This window comes from Aythya marila (assembly GCF_965140915.1).
Source record: "Aythya marila genome assembly, chromosome: 4".
Lineage (NCBI taxonomy): Eukaryota > Metazoa > Chordata > Aves > Anseriformes > Anatidae > Aythya > Aythya marila.
Window position 1 is genome coordinate 45,276,224 of NC_139045.1, and position 22,066 is coordinate 45,298,289.

Here is a 22,066-nt window from a genome sequence, read left to right on the forward strand (position 1 = left end):
CTGAATTTTGCACAAAGTGGCATCGTACTGAAATTAACGCTCCAACTCCCCAGAGTTTACAAGTGATGGGAAGCACAACTCATCTGCATGTGTGAAAGAAAACCTTTCACTTCTAAGTGTTAATGTAACTCATTAGCACTTATTTGTGACGATTTGGCCCAGGCTGTGCTTGTGTTTTCTGTGAATATGGAGTGATAAAGGTAAGGGGGGGGCACTGTAGCTCAGTGATGGTTTTAGGTTAATAGGCTGAAGTTCTGTAAGATACCATTTAAAGAAATCCCCAAATAAGTGCAAAAGGAATTGAACGTGTCTCATGTAGTGCTTTAAAAACAGCTTTGTTTCACACAGCTGCGTACTTATTAAAAAGAAATCACCCAAAGCCTCTATAATTAAACCATTACATGCAGTTTAATACTGCAGTAACCCCACAGAAATCGGCATTAGCAGCTGCTGATGTGTTTGGCATTGTTCTATAATTGAGTTCACGTTCTTCATTCGTATTTATAATGTGTTGCTAAATTTGCACAACGCTTTATGCACTGCTCGGCTTTTCTTCTGCGGTTCCATTAGCATTTATTTGCCGGCCCGGGAGCGATGCTGAGCACCCTGCCCTGAATCAACCACTTCTCCCTCCTGTGCCCTAACCAGCAGCAGGTTGAGATGGACCACCGTGCTGTCGTCTTTCTACAGCCTGCAAAGTAGATAATTGCCCTTTCTGTAAAAGTCGTGGTTCTGAGTTATTTTCCTTCAGACGTGTGACAGGGTTGGGCAGCCGTCTAATTCCGTCAGCAAGGAATTATGAGCCCTGGCAGCTTGGGGGCAGCATACTTAGGCATGTATTCAAGTGTCAAAGGAGCAAAAATAAATATGAATCTAATTCTTAAAACCACCACACACACACAAAAAAAACCTTCCTCTTCTACATAAAATGTGTGTAAAATGGGTTAGGACTGGCAGTGGACCAAAATGTATCAGCAGCTTGTGTTTTTTCTTCGCACAAGTGCTTTATTTCACAACCACGCTTTGATTTGAAGTGTTTAATGCCCATTTGTGTCCATTTTTATGCATACATAACTGTGAAAAGCATTTTTGAATCAGGATTGAATATTCATGAGAAACGGCTTGTCAGTCATATAGCTGACTTCAAAATGAACTGTTTGCCATTTTCCAGCAGTTAGGGGGTATAGATCGTTTGATACCATTTCTGTTTCCAGACCTAAATGGTCCATTCACCCAACTGAAAAACCTTTATAGCAAAATGCAGCAATCTCAGATGGCTACAGAAAATTCACAGGGAGAAAAATAGGAAATGTCTTGGAATAAGCGCAGAACAGAGTGCTCAGCTAAGTTGCAGCTCTGCTCTGCTCCTATAATCCACCTGAATTCACTGAAATGGCTCGGGTGGAGCTGTGAACAGAAGTCAGCTGCCATTCTTTGTGTAAACTCCTGAGCGAATGCTTTGAAGTGTCAAAGGTCCCATGGGCCTTGACTGATCACTGGAATTCTGATGCTTCTCTACCCACTCTGGTGTATGGGCATGATGTAGTTTAATGTGAGCTAAAGCTTTTTTTCTTTTTAAATGTTAAATGAAATTTCTTTTCAAGGTTGAGGAGCAATAGTTCTGCTTACAGAGAAACTGTTATGATGAAGCTTGGATACACTTTTGCCTCAAGCAAGGGCAGAAAGGCAACCTGGTTTGTTGTGCTGGCTCAGGATCAGTTTCAAAAGCTGATTGTGCTGGTGAGCTGACTCTTAACTCCACGAGTTCCACTCAGGATCGCCTGCTTGTCTTCTCATACCACTGCATAAATGATCCGAAGGAGTTAAGTAGTTGCCTTAGTCCTCTCTATTTGGTGAGCTGCGTATTTGGTGAGGCATGGTTAGACACATTTATTTCTTCACTTGCTGAATGCATTTTGGACAGGTTAGGAAGGATCTGCCTTTGAATTCCGTATTTGGGAATGCTTACAAGGAAATAAGACATTAAGTGGAGAGAAGTAATATAGTGTGATGAATTCGGAGATGGCCACACAAGCTATCACTTATGGAGCCTTATCCTGTAACTGCAGTCACATTGCACATGTCACACAGATTTAGGCACAAGGTTTTTACACATGGTTTCACGGTTCATTTAGAAGGTATTTAGTAATGCTGATGTTTATACTCCTAGGTTAGGTACTTGATCATCAGCAGTGCAGCTGTGCACATTTCAAGAACGTAAGTGCATGACATGATACAGAAACTTTGTCATGGCCCAGAGTAGTCAGAGCAGATACTGCAAGGGTGAGGCCAAGTCCCTAAGGGAAATGGTGATACTTACCAAGGGCAAGATTGCAGTCCTACTCTGCAGTATCTAGACTCTCCACTAAGCATTGATTTATTTCTTGTTACATAAGCTAACATTCTCTGCAATGCAATGAAGTGTCAGCTAAAAAAAAAAGTTGTCAAAAATTGTAATCAAGGTGTCATCATGTATATCCATCCACAGGGTTAATGACAGTTGCACAGCCAACACCGCTACCAAATGATCAGTGGTGATTTTTTGAAGTCATTTTACTTGTGCGCTACATGCAATTTTTATTTTCATATGCTCTATTGTAGCACATAAATAGTGATTACTCCTCTTTTAAGTTGCAAAATGTTTTCTTTTATGGTCTATTTTTCACAAATACCCCATTCTTCTCAAAGCATTCACCTTGTCACAGAAAATACCCCATATTTTTTGTCTTGTCAAATGTTACCACTTTGTATTTCTTCTGTGTTTACTGTAAATTGTGTTGACATCTGTTTGTAAATTACAGGGCTGTGGGGAAAAATAGATGTCTGGCACTGACGTATCCCACAGTGAAGTTGCTTGGTTGGTTTTCTTGAGTTAGGGGACTGAGACAGAGAGAATTCCAATTTCAAAGGTAAAAGTGGATTGAGCTATCAGCTTTGCATTTGTTGCTACAGTTTGGTGTCAGAGGGAGAAATACAGAGCTGTTCAGGGTAATTATTCTAATTTGACAGGTTGGGTGCACCAAAAATCTGGATCCTAAGCAATGCAGTCAGTTTTCATTGGTGAAACCTGCACATTCAGGGAAAAAAAACTCATCAGGCACTTCCATGAGGTTTTTGACATAGTAATAAGATTAATTTACCCTGTCCATCTGTTGTGAAGGAAGAGCCCTGTGACCATGTCATGTTCACGGTCCTTACATTTAAAAATAAAAGAAATATTGGATATGCTCTTGTTGTACTCCTCTCCAGCAGAAGCATGTTAAACCAGAAAGAGCAAAACCTGCTCCAGCACAGTAAAACCAGTATAAATGTGCTGCTTGACAAGTGAAGGCGGGTTCCAGTCTGTTGGGCAGTGATTTCCTGCTGTCACCACTGCCAATCCAACATAACTTCAACAGCCCTGTTATAAATACAATAAAATATTGCATATATAAAATATCGCATTTTGGTAGGTAATGTGCATTGATAGTGCACAGATGTGTTTGAGAAGGATTTGGAGAAGAGACATTTTCATCAGTCAGTAACATCAACACTGGAAAAGGAGTGATTGGTCTGTGGACATTGGCCATGAGTTTTTGAGTTTTGCAACAGGAGATTTTCTGTTAGTTCTGTTCAAGTAGAGCTCAACCATCCTAGTTCAAACAGTATCTCCTGCAAAGTTGTACTGTTGAACATCGGAAAATCTAATTACTGACTCAAAAAAAAAAAAAAGTGTAATTCATGTAGTCAAAATATTAGAAGGGGAAAAATTATTACTATTTTGAGACTGGCTAGCTTAAAAACAAAGACAATCTCTGAATTTTGTTTTTCATTCACAAGTTATTTTTTTTGTGAAACTGTAGAAATACAGTTATCAATTCAGAAGATACGCACTTCAAAACTTTATTCATTTTTTTTAAATTTTAAGAAACTTCCATTCCTTTGCTGTAATTTTGTGTAGCCATCCTCATGCCACTGTTTGTGCCACACAGCAGCTAGCAAATGCATGTTAGATACTTTCTTTTCTCTCAAGTGCAGGTGTTACCATGCACAGTTGATGCGTTTTCCTTGATGCTGTTTTTGGGGCAAAGAATAGCTGCGGTGACTGGTGTATCAGGACATGGTGAAGAAGCCCAGTTATCTGCTTTGATCACTCAGTTACACAAACGCAATCCTTGTGGTTGCTGTGACCAATGCCTGACGTTGCAGGGCTGCACTCCCATCCCTGTGCCAGCTGAGCTGGGAGTTGCCTTCTTCATGCACCCTTGCACCCAGTACAAGTGCAAAGCTTTGCACTGCTGCCTTGAAGCAGGCCCTACATTTGCCCGTGCTCACCTGACAGCTTTCATTCAGTCCACACAGTATCACTTCCAGCCGTGGCTTTCCTGGCACAGCTGCCCCTGCTGCCGTTTTGTATTCTCTGCACTGCTCTGCAACGCGCTTACGCTCTGGTTTAACGTGCCTCAGAAAGACCTGCCCCTGAAATGGTCAAGCCAGTACACAGGCAAGTGTGCCACTGGAGTACAAATCAAAAACGCCAAATGTGACTTTGTATTGATTTATTTTTTTTTATGAAGTACTTGGGCTGCTCTTCAAGCAGATATAGACCTGTCATTTTTTTTTGTTGTTGCATTTCTTTCATTTTCTGTTTAGGGCAAGATAGTTTTCACAGACAACACAAGATACATACAACTTTTGGAATGGGTGAGGGGGGTTGCTCTACATGAATATTTCTAGTTTAATAAATGCCTTTTTTTTTTTTTTTTGAAAGTTTTCACAGACCACTGCTGTTTTTAACAACTCTTTTGAGTTGGAATTAAAGTAATTCAAAACACTGATAGGGTCTTTTTAAAGCACATTTAAATTCCTTTCATCCCTTTACATGCTTTTGATTAGAAAGGCTTCAATTTTATAATGTATTTGATTTTTTTTTTTTTCAAATAAGATATTTCAGGCAAACCCAAACTTAGTAAGAAACTTCAAGCAAATCCCTTTGATGGGTTTTCAAAGTATGTAAGAATCCTAAATCTCTGGTTCTTTAGGCTGGAACGCTTCTTTGAAAATCTGAAATAGCTTCTGCACCAAAAATCTGCTTTTTGCCACCTCATATTTATCTCCTGTTACCTCCATCCCATGGACCTGGTTTGTCTCTTAGATTGTGAGGAATTGTGTCTAGTGTGTGGGAAACTCCTCCACAGTTAAGACAGTCATGACAACAGTAATGTACATGAAGAATAAAAACCCAGTTCCTGCACTGAAATGCTTTAGATGCTTGTCTCTTAGAAGCTTATTTCCAGTATGTTCTTACAAAGCACCCTGCCCACATTTCTTAGCGTAAATGTACCCATGTCTGCATGTGCTATTCCCTTTTTTCATGTTATCCTCAGGTTCTCAGCACCGTGAATAAGAGCAATGTAGAGATGGCACTGACCTTCCAGTTAGTCACTTCACTTTTTTTGTTGGCGCGGTTGTTCTGAACGTGGCTGGAAGAGCTTCACATCATTTATCAGCTGGGTAATTGTTGTCTTGAGAAAACAAAAACAAAGGAAAAAAAAAAAAAAAAAGGAAGAAAAAGCTCAGTACAAATTGCCTGTAATAAGATTTGTTTCTAAGCATGAAAGCGTGTTGCTTATTAGTCAGTCAGAGTTTAGCAAGATAGCCATGGCGGTGGCGTTAAGGAGAAAGCTCTGTCTATGCCCAAGGCGTTGTTCATCTACAGACAGTGAGTCCCGGTACATTCTTATGACATCTAACAAATCGCTTTTGGGGGGCTTCAGGTGGGTGGGTTTAGTACAATTATCACTAATGAAGTTATCCGGGAGAGTAATAGTGGCATAAAACAGGTGAGTAGGGGGCTACTTGTGTCCCAGGCAGAGCTCCTTTTCTATGGTTTGTGTCAGCTGGGCCTTGCTCTGCACTGAGAGAACAGAGGCCACACGATTATATTGCCATGCCCTGCTGTGCTCATGTAGCTGGAGCCACATGCAGGCGTGCAGGAGAAGGGGAGCAAGCTGCTGGTGACAGTCTCAAGAGAGCAGGCTGTGTATTTCCCTATGCTTGTTGGTTTGGGATTTGCACAACAACACCTTCACTTAACGTAGACATGGGAGAGAGTTGTGCCCTTTGCAGGCAGTAGGGCTTGGAGGCATAATGATGCGAAAAGGTAGTGGCTGCAAAGGTTTGATGAAGGGAGTGGACGCCTCTGAGGATTCCCAGGGAGTGACTGTGTAGAAAGGCCAGGAGACTGGGGTTTGTGTTTTGTTTTCCTTAATTACTTATGTTCAGATATTGATCAGTGGAACAAAGTTATCGAGCAGCTGGGAACGCCCTGTCCAGAATTCATGAAGAAGCTGCAGCCGACGGTACGGAACTACGTTGAGAACAGACCCAAGTACGCTGGCCTCACCTTCCCCAAACTTTTTCCAGATTCTCTCTTCCCAGCTGACTCAGAACACAACAAACTCAAAGGTATGTCTGATAAAGGACCGCAGTTAACATGTGAACAGCCACAGTGCAAGGAAGGATTTTCCCAATTTTTCCCAATTTTTCTTCTCTCTAGTAGTATTCCTTCTTAATGCATTCATTTGCGGAGGCAAATGAATTTTTATGTTGAGCTTAGAGGCAGCTTTTGGAAGTGATTTTTGGAGAACCTGGTACTTGGGCAGCCAAGGAAGTCTGCATTGTTGCTGATTAATGTGTCAAGCATAACTGCATGGTGTTTGTTCTTTATGGTACTTCTGTATCGTGAGGAACTGTGGTATTCATTTATTCTCTTGCTAAAGCTTGTAACACAAAGGAAAAGGAGAGCTTTCATCACACCTCAACTCTTGCACAATTCTCTTTTAAACTAGAAAGGCCAGGTGCCTGCCTCGTAGCTCTGCCTTTCCTAGACAACAGAAAGGTATCAGCAACAGCAGCCAAAATGGTCTTGATATAGCTGAGGTTTAATAAGTGTTGTGGGTGGATTTCTTATTTTGAAAAATGCTGTAGTTCAGTTTTGACGTGTAAAGCTGAGCAGTAACTTAATTCTGGTGCGACTAGATACACTGCTCTAGAATATATACACTGACGTGTTTTGTGATGGCCTTAATCATATTTTGAAGCCATGGTTTACTTCAAGATGACTTCTATCTCCAGCTGGAAAGACTGATTAATGTGTGTTTAGGATAAAAAGGATTTCTCACTGCAGCTCTAGTACACCTACCAGCTTGTGCTGTGTATCTGTTTTGCACCTCTTGAGTACTTTGGGTTGCTTCCTACAGTGACCTGTAATGATCCTCAGTTGCTTGCAGCTGAGATGCCATTCCATTTCCTAGAGTACTCTTCCCGTTAGCAGCTGTTTGGTAGCAAGGCTGCTGTCGCAGCTCAAGGAGCCAAGTGAAGGTCTGAGTGAATGCTTTGGGATGCACAGAATTCCATACTTCTGCTCCAGTAAATTTGAACAAATAAATTTTCATGGGTTTGGAACTGCTGAATAGCAACCACAAAGTGCAATATTACCTTTTGGATACAGGAAGCACGTGCCTTTAAGCAAACGGAGCGGTCCTTTTAAGGATATACTGTCAGAACAAGGAACAGTGCCTTACAAGAGTTTTGCTGGTGCATCACTGTGTCATCCCACCTCCTGCTTAAGTAGTTCAGTAAGAAATGTTAACAGTTTCATTTGATAGCAGGATTGTGTGAGATGGGAAACCCAATAACATTTTGCACTTGATACCTGTTTTAAATTCTTCTTTATTTCAAGTTCTCTGTTGTGTGATACATAGTAAACTATTTTGAGCACTGCACTAGTAGCAATAGCAAAGAAAGTTGCTGATTTATTTTTTTTTAAAACAAGGGGTTTGCTGATGTCTATTAAAATCTCCAATGCTGGCCTGAAGTTGGCACCTTTCTAATGAATGCAGCCTAATGGTGGTTACTGAAGAGCTCTTGCTCTAGCAAGGCAGGGGGCAGAAGTATGTGTAAGCCATCTCTAGAAGCAATCTGATCATTCCATAGTCCAATTCACCTTTCTCTGGTGGCATTGATTTCTTGTACTAATAACCATTTTTGTCTGATTTCATTGTTCTAGCCAGCCAAGCCAGGGACCTTCTATCAAAGATGCTAGTCATTGATCCAGCTAAGCGAATATCAGTAGATGAAGCCTTACAGCATCCATACATTAATGTCTGGTATGACCCAGCAGAAGTGGAGGCGGTAAGTCAGATGTGATTCCTTATTTCAGACTGAAAAATGTAGATGTGATTCATGCTTTCCTTCTGCTATAGCAGCTTGGTAACAAACATGCTATAAGAAACGATGTTGTGACTGTGGTGGTCTCTGGATTCATGTGAAATTGCATCTGTTGGGACACAATGCATCTGTTTGATAATTAACTGACAATAGATAGAAGAAATAGAAAAGGTTTTAAGTGCGTGAAGCCGTTTTCTGCTCTCTTCTAGTCAAGATGGGAAGAGTATTTTGAAGCAGTAGCTCACCTGTTTTTTCTAGCTATATAACAGTCTGGCAAAGAAAAACAAAAGTTATCTTTCCTTATAAACAGTAAGCATCACTTGTATTTATTTTCAAGGAAGTATGTGCAGAAGAGGAGAATCAAACAAAACAATACAAAATCTTGAAATCTTAGTGGAATATATATTATTAAACTGTGGCAGAGGCTCATGTGATTTCCTGGGCCCCAGTTCAGTGTTTGGTACCACATATACTGAGGGCAAAGAAGTTGAAACTGAATTTTTCTTTCAATCTTGTCATGCTTCATTCACCTCCCTGCTCGCCTTGATCAGGTTGTTGTTAACAGGAATCAGTGCAATCTGTAGACACTTCAGTGGCGTGGGTGGTATGAATAGGTATAAATTCCGAGATGGTCCCTAATAGTGTATGGAAACAGCCCGATCTTGCAGCAGGTTTGGAAATGCTGCTTATCACAACAGGCAGGTAAGACCCTGATCCCTGCAAATTTCAGTCATTGGTGTTCAGAGACATGTTCCAATTCAGCGTATGTTCTTAAAAGAACAGTGACCTTGAAGGAAGAGTAAATCGAAAACACAAGAAAAACACCAAATTTCCGTTGTGTAAGCTTTTTGCAGAGTGTATTGCTTAGGGATGCGTTAGAGGGGATGGCTGTGCTATCTAGAAAGCCTTTCGATTTTGTGCACTTGATTTTTTTTATTTTTTTTTTTGAAAAGTTCAGTCACTGTGAGGTTCTAGCATATGATATGCTGATATATATTACACTCCAACTCCAACATGCCTGTTACACTCCAACATGCCTGTTCCAGTTTAATATCCCTCTTGCAGGCCTCATTCTATTAACAGGTAATTAAGTTGTATTTCCATGCATTATTTCTGTATAAAAGAACTACTGTGACGTGAAAAGAACTCAGATAAGTCTTTTACTTACAGGCACGGTGCTGTCATACCTCCTGATCTTGCCCTTATTCAAACCATTTAGCCCCATTTTTTTCTTATTATCCACGGATAGTTTCAAGATCTACATTCATTACTGGAATTAGTTAACAAATAGTTTATGCTATCATTAATCACTGTGAGGTGAGTCTGCTAGTGTAAGATTTCTGTTCTCAGTGTGTACAAAGCTGTGTGGCATGGCTTGTGTTCCCTGACTGGAAGACTTACAACCAGAGGAACAGTAGCTGTGCATGAATAGACATTGTGGTGCTTTCTCTTGCAAACTTTGATAATAATAAAGCCATGTGTGGAGCACAGTAGTCATTCTTTTCTGAATAATGCTGCTTTGCAGAATTTGCTCAACTCTTCTCTGTCTCTTAAAGGTATTCTCATATTTAAATTATCAGGAAATTGGACTATTTTGACCCTTTGCTGTTTCCATTACCTGATAAACCAGTTAATGCATTTTGCGTTTTCTCTCAGTATTGTGTTCTACACTTGTTTTCCATTCCTTTTGCTTATTTCACGTTGAAATTCAGGCATGCTATTTTAAATATGTTGGCCATTTCTGAAGCATTTGTTGCGTTATCTTTAAACCAAGATGATCTTTGCTAAAAACATTTACATCATTTACAACATGCTGGGCTTTTGTTTCACTAGACAAATTGCAGTTAGTCAGGATCAAGATCTTTCTTTTGTCCAGCCTGTTTAGTGGATTTTCATGGAAGTAATCATGACTCTTGCTAGGCAGTAATTGCTTGTACTTAAAACAAAACAAACAAACAAACAAAAAAAACATACTGTCCTAGTGCTGATGATTTTGTTTTTTTGTTTGGTGTGTTTGTTTCGTTTTTTACAATTAAGCGAGTCTTCTCTTAAGTCAGTGCCTGCCTTCTGTAACTGGTCTTACCCAAGGTGCACGGGTTTATTTTTCCTGTCTGAAAACAAAGCTTTAGAGACGGAGATTTTAGAAAAGTCTGGTTCTGACTCAAGAAAAGCTCAACATTTCGATTCTCTGTTGCCTGGGTTCTTACCCGAGTTGAGTTGCATCACTCTGGTGTGGTGAAGAGGTGAAGTGGATCAGATCTCCTCTCAGGACAGAGGGATCAAAAAGCTTAATAGGTACTACAGTAATCTCAGTCTTCTCTTCCTTTACACAAGGAAATACATTGTATTGGGAGATATACCTGCCTATTACATTACAAATAATAGTTTTATTGTTTGAGAAGGGAAAAGAAGAGCTGTAAGCTAGATTTTTACAATGCATCATCCCATGTTGGAGAGGCACCAGGTACACACTGCGGCTTTTGCTTTGCTTTCTCCTAGGTGGGCCCTGCCTCCAGAGAAGAACTGCAGAGATTTGCATCCATTTAATGGGCTAGGTGCCAGAGGGTAAAATAGGGGCCTTAGCTGTTTCCTGCAAAGAGGACAGGCAAGGAAACGATTGACTGGAGGGAGGACAGGGAGAGAGAATGGAGTAGCCAAGAAGAATATTTTGCCATTTGCTTAGGGAAAGTTTGCAGAGGAGCATCTGCTACCTAAACGAGTTTTCCTTCATTGTTTGCAGCATGAAGCAACCCTGTTCTTTCACAGATTGCTATGCAAGAGCACAGGCCCTGGAAACTGAGAGCAGAGCACCAGTCAAGTGAGCAATGGAGATGCTTTTGCTCACTTGGTTGTGCAGAACCTCTCACAGTGCTGCACTGTGTTGCATCTGCTTGTGTTTACTGCACCCTCTCTTTTGTAGCACTTGATAAGCCCTTCTCCATAGGGTGAGGGCTTTCATCACATGACTGAAGGTCTGGTCTTCATCAAAAGCAGCTAGTTATCTGCTGTGCAAGGTTCATTTGCTTCAGAGGCCTGGCAGAAGAGAGGTATCAGAAAGCATTTTGTGTGATGGGCATTTTGAAGTGGGCTATTGCAGTGTCATGAAGTGTCAGTGTATGTCGGAGTAGACTGTGAAGAGCACTGAAGAGGGTTAAGAGCATTTGGTGTCCAGGTTTCACCTGGAGGTAATGACCCTCTACATCTGCCCAGGTTTATGGCATTTTGAGTGTGTGAGGAACAGATAAAATAGCCCTGTCCAGTTAAAAAGCGGACTAGCGAGAGAGTTACAATCCCTTTTTACACATCTATTAAAAGTTTATGGTCCTTCACAGGCTGTCTGGGGGCAATAAAACTATTGTGTCTCATTCTAATGGGCAAAGACTCTAACAGAAATAGGAAGTGGTAGGAATGCAATACCCTTTTTCCTCCTGACATGTAACAGCATCATACTTTTCTGGTCTGCCTTAAATATCATGTTGTGATTCCCTGATAAGCAGAGGAAGAAACTGTGGTACTTGCTTTTCAATAACAGCATGAGGCTACACAAACAGTGCTGTGACTCCACAGACTTGTTCAAAGAACAAACCATATCCAAAGACCCCAACAGCTCTGAAACAATTGCGTTCATAGTTAGAAACAGGCATTGCGCAGTTATTAAACTTATCTTTGGAGTGGATAAACAGACTTGCAGGAAATTCTCATGTCCAACCTATTAAGCTTGATAGTCAGCTTCTTTTCAGCCCACCCAGCTTGCCACAGAAACTTTGATAAGAAATCACAGCAATAGGTTCTCCCAAGAGTACATCATTGCTCTAAATTTCATTTGAATAGTGTTACTTAGATGATTTCTGACTTACAATTAAAATGTGTCTTAAAATAGTACAAAAACATATCTCTACAGGTAATGTATGTTTATGATTGTGTCAATTCCTTAGATTTTTGAAACTGTTGAAATCTGTTACCAATCTAGCTGTACATAACAATATTTGGACTATTAGCATGAATAAATGAGATATATGATACCTTTTCTCCCTTCAAGTGCTCTATTCTTTTTTTTTTTTTTTTTTTAAGAAAGACATTTCTAACATTCCTCGACTACAAACATAGACTACTTACTGTGTTTATTGTACCTAATCTCAATAGCTCCCTGATGTCTTATTAAATTCTGCTTTCTTGTCTGAAAATGTTGTGCTTGAGACTTTTCATTTATGCAGCTACCTTTTTTGAAGTTGCTATGCATTCTTACACTGCACTGAGATTATCTGCAAGTCCCAAATCTGATACTTTGGTTTCCATATCTCCCCTAATGTTTATACAGTGGTGTCTGTACACATGTCACTGTTTTTATCCCAAAATGTTTACACAGTATGTCAGTAGAATTAATTCCTAGGCATGTGCTTCAAAATAGCTTCAGCGTTGCCAACTGGGCAGCTCTGAAAGTGAACTTGAGAACAGTTGTGCTGCTTGTTCTCTGTGAAGGTGTTGGCTTGAGCAGCTTGGTCTCCAGTCTAACTCTTTCCTTACCACTGGCATTAGAGATGATTTCAAAGGGGGAAGAGAGTTGCTTATCAGTACCAAATCACATTCGTAGGTAATAGAATTGCTTAGGACTTAATCTTTCAAACTTTTCACCTATAAATGATGGAGGAATCACTTCATTTTGCAATCTCTTGAATATCAGCATGATTTCATCTTGGTTCTTACTTGGGAACAGTATCACTCCATTCCATGGATCACATCTGGTATTAAAATTTGTTGCAGGTTATTATCTGTTGCTTTCCCTTAGCTGATACCAAAATTCAACTTAGATTTAACTGCATCTGTAGTTATCTGATGGATCCATTAGAAGTGAGATTTCTTAGAAAACTGTGAGAGCAGATGTTAAAAGTGTCCTTTTTAAGCATTTCTGTACATTGGTAAGAGTTTTACAACAGTGGTGTATTTTATGGATTTGCTTTTCACTGTAACGCACACTGCTTTCTTCACTGGATTTATTTTCATAGGACTTGGTTATACTGGGATATGTCTGCATCTAGAACCACCCCTGAGGGAGGGGCTGAGTTGTGAAATATCATTCATTTTACTCTGTACGCCGAGCTGCTGCATCTTACCCTTTATTACTGTGGTGTCATTTCCTACAGTGGTTATGAGAAGAGCTTGGTTGGTGGATCTCAGCCCAAGATCCTCTCCATCCAAAAAAGAAACTGCTGTTTTATCGTTTCAGCATTTGTCTATAAACAATCTGTGTCCAGCTGTTAAATACAACCTGTTCTAAAGTAGTTTCAGGTGCCATAGGTAGTCCAAAATAAAAAGACCGAAACAAATCACCTTTCTCTTACTTACCTGTGAGCTCTGTGACCTTGGCAAAAAACATTTCAAAGGTTTTTCTTCAGTGTCACCTTTACTATAGGTGATGTTTCAGTGGCAAAATCAAGGTTCGTCAGGCTGTGTAGCTTTTCTGGTATTCTCTTGTTTAGCCCTGTATTTATTCAGATGTATCCGAACTCTTTGGTGATCTGCCACTGGGTCTTTTAGCAATCAGTTGCAGGGTTTGGGTTTTTGCTCAGAGGTCAATGCTGCACATCTGCTGTCTCACAAAAGAAATTTGCAGCTTTGCTTTGTACATGGGTACAGATATTTTCTCTAGTCAGCAACATCTATCCATTTATAGCTGATTAATTATGGAAGCTGAACAGAGCTACTGCAGCAGTCTTTGCTATTGTCAGTGGGAACTAGTGGTTTTAGAAGAAAGATATCTTTTTTCCTTTCTTCCTTTCTTTCTTTTTTTTTCTTCTTTTTATTTTTTTTTCCTTTTCCAAACCAAATTAAAACATTTTCCAGCTTGCTGGAACATACCTGCAAGCTGTTCTCTTGTCTGCATGCAGCCATGTAACCTCAACTCTTGCTGCGTGGCACCCTTATAGTGCAGCTGACCACTGTTTCCTTGATGCAAACTACAGGCTGAGTGAGATTTCCAAAAGGCTCTGTAGGCTCCAAGCAGCACAGGCAGAGGCATCACTTCTGCTGCCTCCCTACCTGAGCCCAGAGCCAGCCAGCTGTGGGCTCCCCAGGCAGTACTGGGTGAAATGCAGAGCCCTTGATGTTTTCTTCTCTAGCCAAAGAGACTTCAAGCCTCTTCTGACAGCACCCTGGTGTACTTGTTTGCACTGCAAAAATAAATGTATAAATGTTATCAGTAATACAACTGAAGGTGTAGCAAAGCACAAAAGAATGTTTATATTCACCTTTTATGGGGACCTAAGCCTCTGGTGCCTCTGCTCTTTATATATGGCCAGCTCTGTCATTGCCTTGTCCTCTGCTCCAGACCCTGCAAAGCCAGGAACAGATGCAGAAGCAAGCTTTCTTCCTGCCAAGCTTTCTAAAAATAGCTCATCCTATGGTCTGCACTGTGCTGACACCAGCTCCGCAGAGGCAGGGGTAGCAGGGGAGCTGCTTTATTCATGTGGGAGCTGCTTTATTCATGTGGGAGCTCAGGCCCATTGCCTTCACTTCCTAGCAGTCGTACGCAAACCAGTCCATGTTGCTTTAGTGAAGTAAGAATTCATCAGCCTCAATATATGTCTTGCTTTTTCACCCTGGTGAGAAGCTTTTCCTCCTGGATGTTAGAAAGGTGTTCAGTGAGTCCAGTTATCTCCTGTTTGTGTGACCACTTGAAGAATGTTGCCTTTTTTCCCTTTTTTATAATTTAGAAAAAGACCCATATGTGTATTTCCTGATGTTTTTTTTTTTTGTTGTTGTTGTTACATTCAGTGAAAGTTAAACACTCTGCAAAAATACATGAGAAATTGGTATAATTTAGAACTTGAGAACCACTGAAACAGCAAGCAATTAATATGTACAAGAAAAATACCATTCCTTCTTTCTCTTTTGCATCCACATACAGACCGTATTCTTTGTTATTGTTGCAAATTCAATTGCCTACAAATCAATTTGATTTGAGGAGAAAACAGTTTAAAAAAAAAAAAAAAAAAAAAGCTAGATGCTGCCACCCACAGGCCTGGTCTTTACTCTGCTTTGTTTCAATGCTAGCCTGATGATACTTTTTCTGAAACATGTACCAACTAGCATGTAATTCTCAGTTGGGATGTGCTGTAGGAAGGATGTGTTAGAGTATCTATAGTACTGCAACTGTATCCGTGTAGAAAATGAACCAGGATGAGTTTGGTCATTTTGTCAGCCATTTGAGTTAGGCAGGAAAGTCATTTTTAGGCTAACCTTTACACCAAGTAAAGCCTGAAGTCAGGTGCCAGTGGAGGATCCAGGTATGACAGCTGCTCTGTCATCTTCACTGCTGTGACAGTGTCTGCATCACAAACATCTCCTCTTCCCTCTAATTTTAGAAGCTGGTTAAAAAGAAAATTTAAAAAAAAAAAAAAAAAAGGAAAAATTAAGCAGTCAGCCTGAAGGGGATTATTTAGGTTGATGGTAATGCATTAAGCTTAGTGGTTCTTGTTAACATTAATGAGGATTGCAGGAAAACTTCATTCCTCAAGCTCCTGTGGTATTCTCAGCTCAGCGCTGTGCCTCAGAATCAATGTACATGTCCTGAACGAGTCCTAAAGATTTAGGAAATGAATGAGGAAATTCAGATGGGAAAGCTTTGCTGTTTCAGGGAGAGGGTGCTGGCCTGGCATGTAGCCACGTAACCTCATGAGTTCCCCTCACCTGCGTTCTGCACAGGCTTTAGAGGTAGCACACATATCCTGCCTGTGAGAAGCAGAGGCACTTATTTGTGTTGTTATCCCGGTGACACATCTCACAGCTGTGGGTTCTCCTGGCTCACACGTACCAGGCTGCAGTATGAACACCGGCACCGCAGCGGGATGCTCCGAGCAGGTGCAGTTTCTGGCATCCCACAGCACGTGAAATACAGAGTTTGGGTGCTCACCCTCAATCAGTTGCTTTCCTCGTAACTAGCAGTTTGGTAACGAGCGAGATTGTTTTGGGCTCTCTCCCTGGAAAATGCTTTCCTTTCCAGAATGTGTTGATCTAGGAAATAATGACTGAAGCTTTTCTTCCTGACTGTTACCCAATTATGCCTGCTTAAGACATAGCTGAAATAAATTAGGGGAGACATAAGCCAAGGATTTTGTGGTTGTGTGAGCTGAGACCAGGAATGTGCATCTGATCACTCATTGCCTTCAATTCTGTAATTTGTGCATTTGAGAAGTACAGCAGTGAAGGAACCAATCTTGTTATTTCTGGCTAGGGGAGAAATACCCCGTTTTCAATGGAGGGTGTAAGAGAGTGTTGACGCTTGGTAGGGGTTATTTTACCCACAGCCTGTACTGTGGGTAACCTCACTGAAGCTTTAGAGAGGAAGGTACTTGCAGGATATTCCTGTCCAGCTTGGTTGACTTGCTTGGCTTCCATCTGGCAGAGAAGAAGCAGGGCTGTCACTGTGCCTGACAGCGGCTCTGAGGCCTCACCCACCGCTGCTGCCAAAAGCCAAGAGCCAGCAGACAGCTCCTGCAACTCCTCCTTAAATTCCTAGCCCCTGGGGCTTCCGTGCCTTCACCAAGCGTCCTCTGCTTTCCCCCTCTAGGAAATCCAAGGTGCTGGGCTGGCCAAGTGGCTGAGCAGTACACAACCCGTGTGTGCGATTTCTGGGCTTAGTGCAAGCAGAATGATGGCGTTATTGACCATGGTCTTATTGCACTGCGACTATGCCTCTTGTTTAAAAGAGGAAGAGGGAGAAGTATTGCGTTTTCTTCTATATAAAGTGTTGATTTCCAGAACTGTTAACTCCTTTAATATTCAGATATGGTTCATGTGTTCTTGCATGAACGGGATGGATTATAAAGAGGGAGAGGAGGATTTATCTTTACTCCTAGTTATTTGCAATATAAAGAACAATCTGATAAATCGTTTTATTTCTCTTGCAGCCACCTCCCCAGATATATGATAAACAGCTGGATGAAAGGGAACATACAATCGAGGAATGGAAAGGTAATCACGATTTAGGATTATATGGAAAGGGGTATTTCTGTGGCAAATAAGCTATGTTCCAATACCAAGTGCATCTCTAAAGCTAAAAGAATTCATATCACAGCAAGAAGTGAAACCAGCAAACTGGTGCTTTCATAATGAGAACATAAGATCTGAATGTCCTGAGAACCACCATTATCTGCACAGGTCAACATGAACTCCGGAGTGCAGATTACAGTGCTACATTGAAATTTAAGTTGATCATCTGCCGAAGAGAGTGCTGTGTAGCATGATGATAGATCAGAGGTTTTCTTATACTTGATAATGCTATATTACTCTGCTGCTTCATTTCTGGGCAGTGGAGCATTAAACAATTCATGTGTTATAGCTTAACCTGATTTGTCTCAATTCAGCTCCAAAAAGAGGTGGTCACAGAGGAAGGAATGGAACAGTGAGGTCTTAGGCAAGTAGAGCTGTCAGACTCATGAAGACAACGTAGGGTTGTCTGCACCTATACTGCACCGATAGGAGGGCTGCTGCTTCCTGATCTTGTTGTTCCTGATCACAGGCACTGGTTCCTGTTTGTGACTGTTGCAATTCTGTCTTCCAGAACTCATCTACAAAGAAGTAATGAATTCTGAAGAAAAAACTAAAAATGGCGTAGTAAAAGGACAGCCTTCTCCTTCAGGTACTCAGCCCCATTGAATAACTGTGTGTTGTCTGTACTGACAAAAGGAAAACGGAAGGAACTGAAGCACTTGGCCTACAGCAGCAGTTATGTAGATCAATTTCAGAAGTTGAATTCAGCACTTTTAATGGGTTGAGCTTGATTACCAGAACTGCAGTGTCAACACTCAAAAATAGCTCTGCTTGGTATTTGAGACATAGTTGCTCTAGTAATAATGCCTAATAATATTTATGGGTGTGATAAATGTTGAATTGTGTTACTGATAATCTCATACAGGTTCATTTTTCATCTTAGAGATTCAGAGTGATTTGTAAGGTTTAAACATGGTATTTTTGTCATTTTACAAAGGAAGGGTAAAGTGGGATGCCCAAAAATACTGTCACAACTGAAATCCTGGGCTTGGTCTCCTAGGCCTTAACTAAGGAAGAACCCAGCTTTGCCTCCCCCACACTCATTTCTGCACTGTCACTAGATGATTTGATGCCACCCCATTCTACTAAAGTACCTACAAGAGCTAGGCTTTTATCAGAGTGTCTGGAGGCTTTGCTGGCTTGATTTGGTTTGTTACTCCTTTTTTGAATCACGATGATGCCTGTGTGATCCTAGCTGACAACTGATCGCTGGGTGATTTGTAATTCTAAGAAGCCTAGATAAGAAGTGGAGGGATAAGACATGATATGAGCTACACCTCTTCAAAACAGACTCGAGGGAGATAATTTCTTGGTAAACTCTTCTTGGGTGTTACCTAATGTCTGAAGTTTGCGTGGTCCGTATTCAGCTTAGTGTTGCTTAAGATGGTCTGTGTACTTACATGCCTGTTGCCATGGGGTAAGCGTTCTCTGCTTTTCCTAAACTGCAAGAAGTTGTGGGGTTTCAGGTTTAATCACGTTGGTGTTCGTTTTCGTAGCACAGGTGCAGCAGTGAACAGCAGTGAAAGCCTCCCTCCGTCCTCATCTGTCAATGACATCTCATCCATGTCCACGGATCAAACTCTGGCGTCTGACACGGACAGCAGCCTGGAAGCTTCTGCGGGACCCCTCGGTTGTTGCAGGTGACTAGCCGCCTGCCTGCGAAACCCAGCGTTCTTCAGAGGATGATGTTGTTGAGGAGGAAAAAGTAACACGAGTTAAGAGATGAAGAGAAAAAAAAAAAAAAAAAAACAACAAAGATTTAAATGAAACAAACAAAAAAATCTTTTCAGCCTGCTTCTCCTACAGAATTATGTAATGCAGCTAAGCTCGAGTGTATATTTAACTTATAGTTGCTCTGCTTTGGTCTTCTTCCAATGATGCTTACTGGGGGGTAAAAAAAAAACAATGGATTATTCTAATCCATGTTTTTTTTTGTCTGTCCCCGTAAGATGCAAAATTAATGGCTGCAAAACCAGCAACTTGCAACTGTCCTTTTCACACTGGCATGACAAGGTGTGCAGTAACCACTCTAAAACATCCGAGTGTATATCTGCCTTCACTTTCTGTTCTGTTGTCTTCTGCTCACTGAGGCAGATAGGGATATACAGGCATTTTTCTCCTTATACAAATAGCACACACACACACACACACGCCAACAGGCTTCTGGCTGTGTATGCAGCTGTGTGCCTATAGGAGCACGTGCACCTGCATACATCCTCCGTATGCACTCCACAACTAAATGGCCCATTTCAGGTGAACTGCATAAATACTTCTGTGATACCACCAGTACACAGGCTGTTTCCTTGGTCATTGATGAGGTTGCATATCTATCGTGAGGGTTTGTGGAAGTGAAAATAACCACATCAAGCTGCGGCTCCCTCAGAGACTTGAAGATGTAGCACCAAAATTTCTGCTGAGACTTGTCATATATATTTTAAGATAATAACTAGTTTGTATTGAAAGAAGATGCCACAGAGCTGCACATGAAAATGTGTGTGAATTTTAGGAATTGTTCTGATTTTTAGAGCAGATAAGCCAGGCTAAGACCGGGTTAGAAGGAAGCACATGTATCTTTGCAAGTTACAGAGAACAAGAATGAATGGTTTTTACGCATGTTTATGCCCAGAAAGCTTCACCTCAGCAAGCAACTCTTCCTGTCAATATTGAGTTATCATCTTAGCTTACAAATAGGCTCACTACTGTGAGTTCCAGCTATGTTTATGTCTTAGGGGGTATGAGAAGGTTGGAGAACAGGTAGACTGGTCAAAAGGACATGCAAAATTTGATTTTATTTCATGCGTATGTTTTTACTGAGTTAAACAAAGGAAATTTGCAACCCTCTCCTTCTCGGTGTATTTGCGGCTTAGAGGTTGTTCTCCCTTTAATCATTCCCTTACAGGAGCCTCCACTACTAAGAGAACAGGCTGGCCTGGATGCTTTTGGCTGTTTACTTGCTCGTGGCAAATCACCTAACTCCCTGGGAAGTTTTACCAGCTGTGTTACATGGACAAGATCCACACAGTGCGTGGGTCTAGTATTCCTGTTCTCTAATAACAAAGAGTTGTAAGAATAGACAAGAATACAGATCAGTCCAGTTCTGACAAGCACCAAAGAACTCGGGTTGTGCCAGAGAATACGTAGGCTTCCCAGTGGTAAGTGACAGCAAGTGTTTGGATCGGAGAAGGGCAAAACTACACATTCCATTTCAGAACTGAGTATTTTTCCAGTTAAAACAGCAACTGGCATTTTCCACTGCAAGAGCATAATCACCTGAGCTGGAAATTAACTACGATGTGTGTCATCTCTCCTCTTGCCAGTGTGTGCCATGTAAAACAAAATGACATAACACTGGAATGCTTTTCCAAAAGTCAAAAAGATTTTTTTTTTTTTTTTAGAATATATTATTGGATACTTTAAAATCACTCATCATTACATATTCAAAATTCTCCAAAAATAGAAGTGTTCACTTAGGTGGCTTACAAACGTACTGTTCTGCAGTATGAAAAAAAAAAATTGAGTAGCAAGTCAGTTTTTCTTCCAAGGGAAGAAAACAAAAGAAAGCTTCTCTTCAGGGTGGGGAGGAGGGAAGATGAGAGAGATGGGTAAGAAGTAGGTTCAGGTCCGGTGGTGGATCTGAGCTGCCTCCAAATTGCTGTAAGAAATGGTGTATTTTGTTTTTCTCCAAGGATATTTTTGGTAGATTTTTTCTGGAAAAAAAAAAAAATGAAATTAGGTCTGTGATTTTCTAAAAACTCAGAGTAGTAATAGTGAAAGCAATAATTTACTACTGCTAAAACATTTAGCAATATTCTCTCTTAAGCCATGAAGCATCAAGTTGTTGTTCAGTGAGGTAACGCTCACTTGAAAGCCAGTGGTCATAGAAGTATTCAAAGGTAAACAGCAATGCTTTGTTAGGTATGAAGGCAATAACTCCAAGGGTGACTTCTTAGCAATAATGGAATGTATCGCCTCCAGATTTAAATGATTACAGGTATATATTAGTAGCGTTCAGACATCTAGCATCTGTTTTAAGTTCCTTATTTTTCAGCATTTTAGTGTGTTATTTAACCAACAAAAAAAAAAAAAAAAGAAAAACAAACCACAACAAACCACTCTCAAAGCTAAGTGGAACTACAAAAATACAGCAGATGTAGAATGTAGGAATTAGGAATAATCACAGCTCATCGCCAGTGATGACATGGAGATGTGGCACAGGCAGTAGCAGAAAACCCATTTGTAGTAGATGGATGCTTGCAGATCATCTGTGTTTTATCTGACAAAGCCAAAAAACCCTACACACAGTCCAGTGGTATAATTTAGTCTTGTTTGATTTCCTGAGTGCTGGGGAGAGAACCGATTACCGCAGAAAATGTCCTGCAGATGGGCAGTAAATAACCCCCCAGCACAGAACATATACAGCTTCATTCCCAGAAGCCCCGATTCTGCTAAGCACCAGAGCTGTACACACATTTTGTGGAGATTGTAGGGATGTGTGTCTAATTTTCTAAGTAGCATGTGCTCTTTTTTGTCCTTTGTTCAGCAGTGATCGACATAAGCATGTGTTTAAGTGCCTTGTCGAAATGGGGCCTGTATCAATTAGTGCATCTTGTTCTATCCTTCAATTAGTCAGCCTCCTCGGTGAGCAGCTCTGGCAGTGGGAGGAGACTTGGGGCTGTCCACACTGGACAGCAGAAAAAAGCCATTGACAAAAAAAAAAAAAAAAAAAGCAATAGTTCCCTTCAGTCCTGGTCCTTGTATGGTCCTGTCCAAACTGAAGCGGCAGCCATCAGGTAGGAACAGCATCCTT

The 22,066-nt window shown here is 40.9% G+C and overlaps 1 protein-coding gene across 4 annotated transcripts in view; it reads left to right on the plus strand.

Annotated features, from left to right (window-relative positions):
- MAPK10 (mitogen-activated protein kinase 10) overlaps nucleotides 1–19,352 on the plus strand; it is a gene marked incomplete at its 5' end in the record, with an annotated part of 58,214 nt that extends 38,862 nt beyond the window's left edge. For 3 of the 4 annotated variants that reach the window (XM_082760079.1, XM_082760080.1, XM_082760081.1), the window contains 5 exons: nucleotides 6,265–6,447; nucleotides 8,051–8,175; nucleotides 17,118–17,181; nucleotides 17,771–17,848; nucleotides 18,761–19,352. In XM_082760079.1, coding sequence (XP_082616205.1) covers nucleotides 6,265–6,447; nucleotides 8,051–8,175; nucleotides 17,118–17,181; nucleotides 17,771–17,848; nucleotides 18,761–18,903 — 593 coding nt within the window. In that variant the 3' untranslated portion in view covers nucleotides 18,904–19,352. The remainder of the gene's footprint in view (nucleotides 1–6,264; nucleotides 6,448–8,050; nucleotides 8,176–17,117; nucleotides 17,182–17,770; nucleotides 17,849–18,760) is intronic. The other variant, XM_082760082.1, reaches the window with a different exon arrangement.
- Between the last annotated feature and the right edge of the window lie 2,714 nt (nucleotides 19,353–22,066).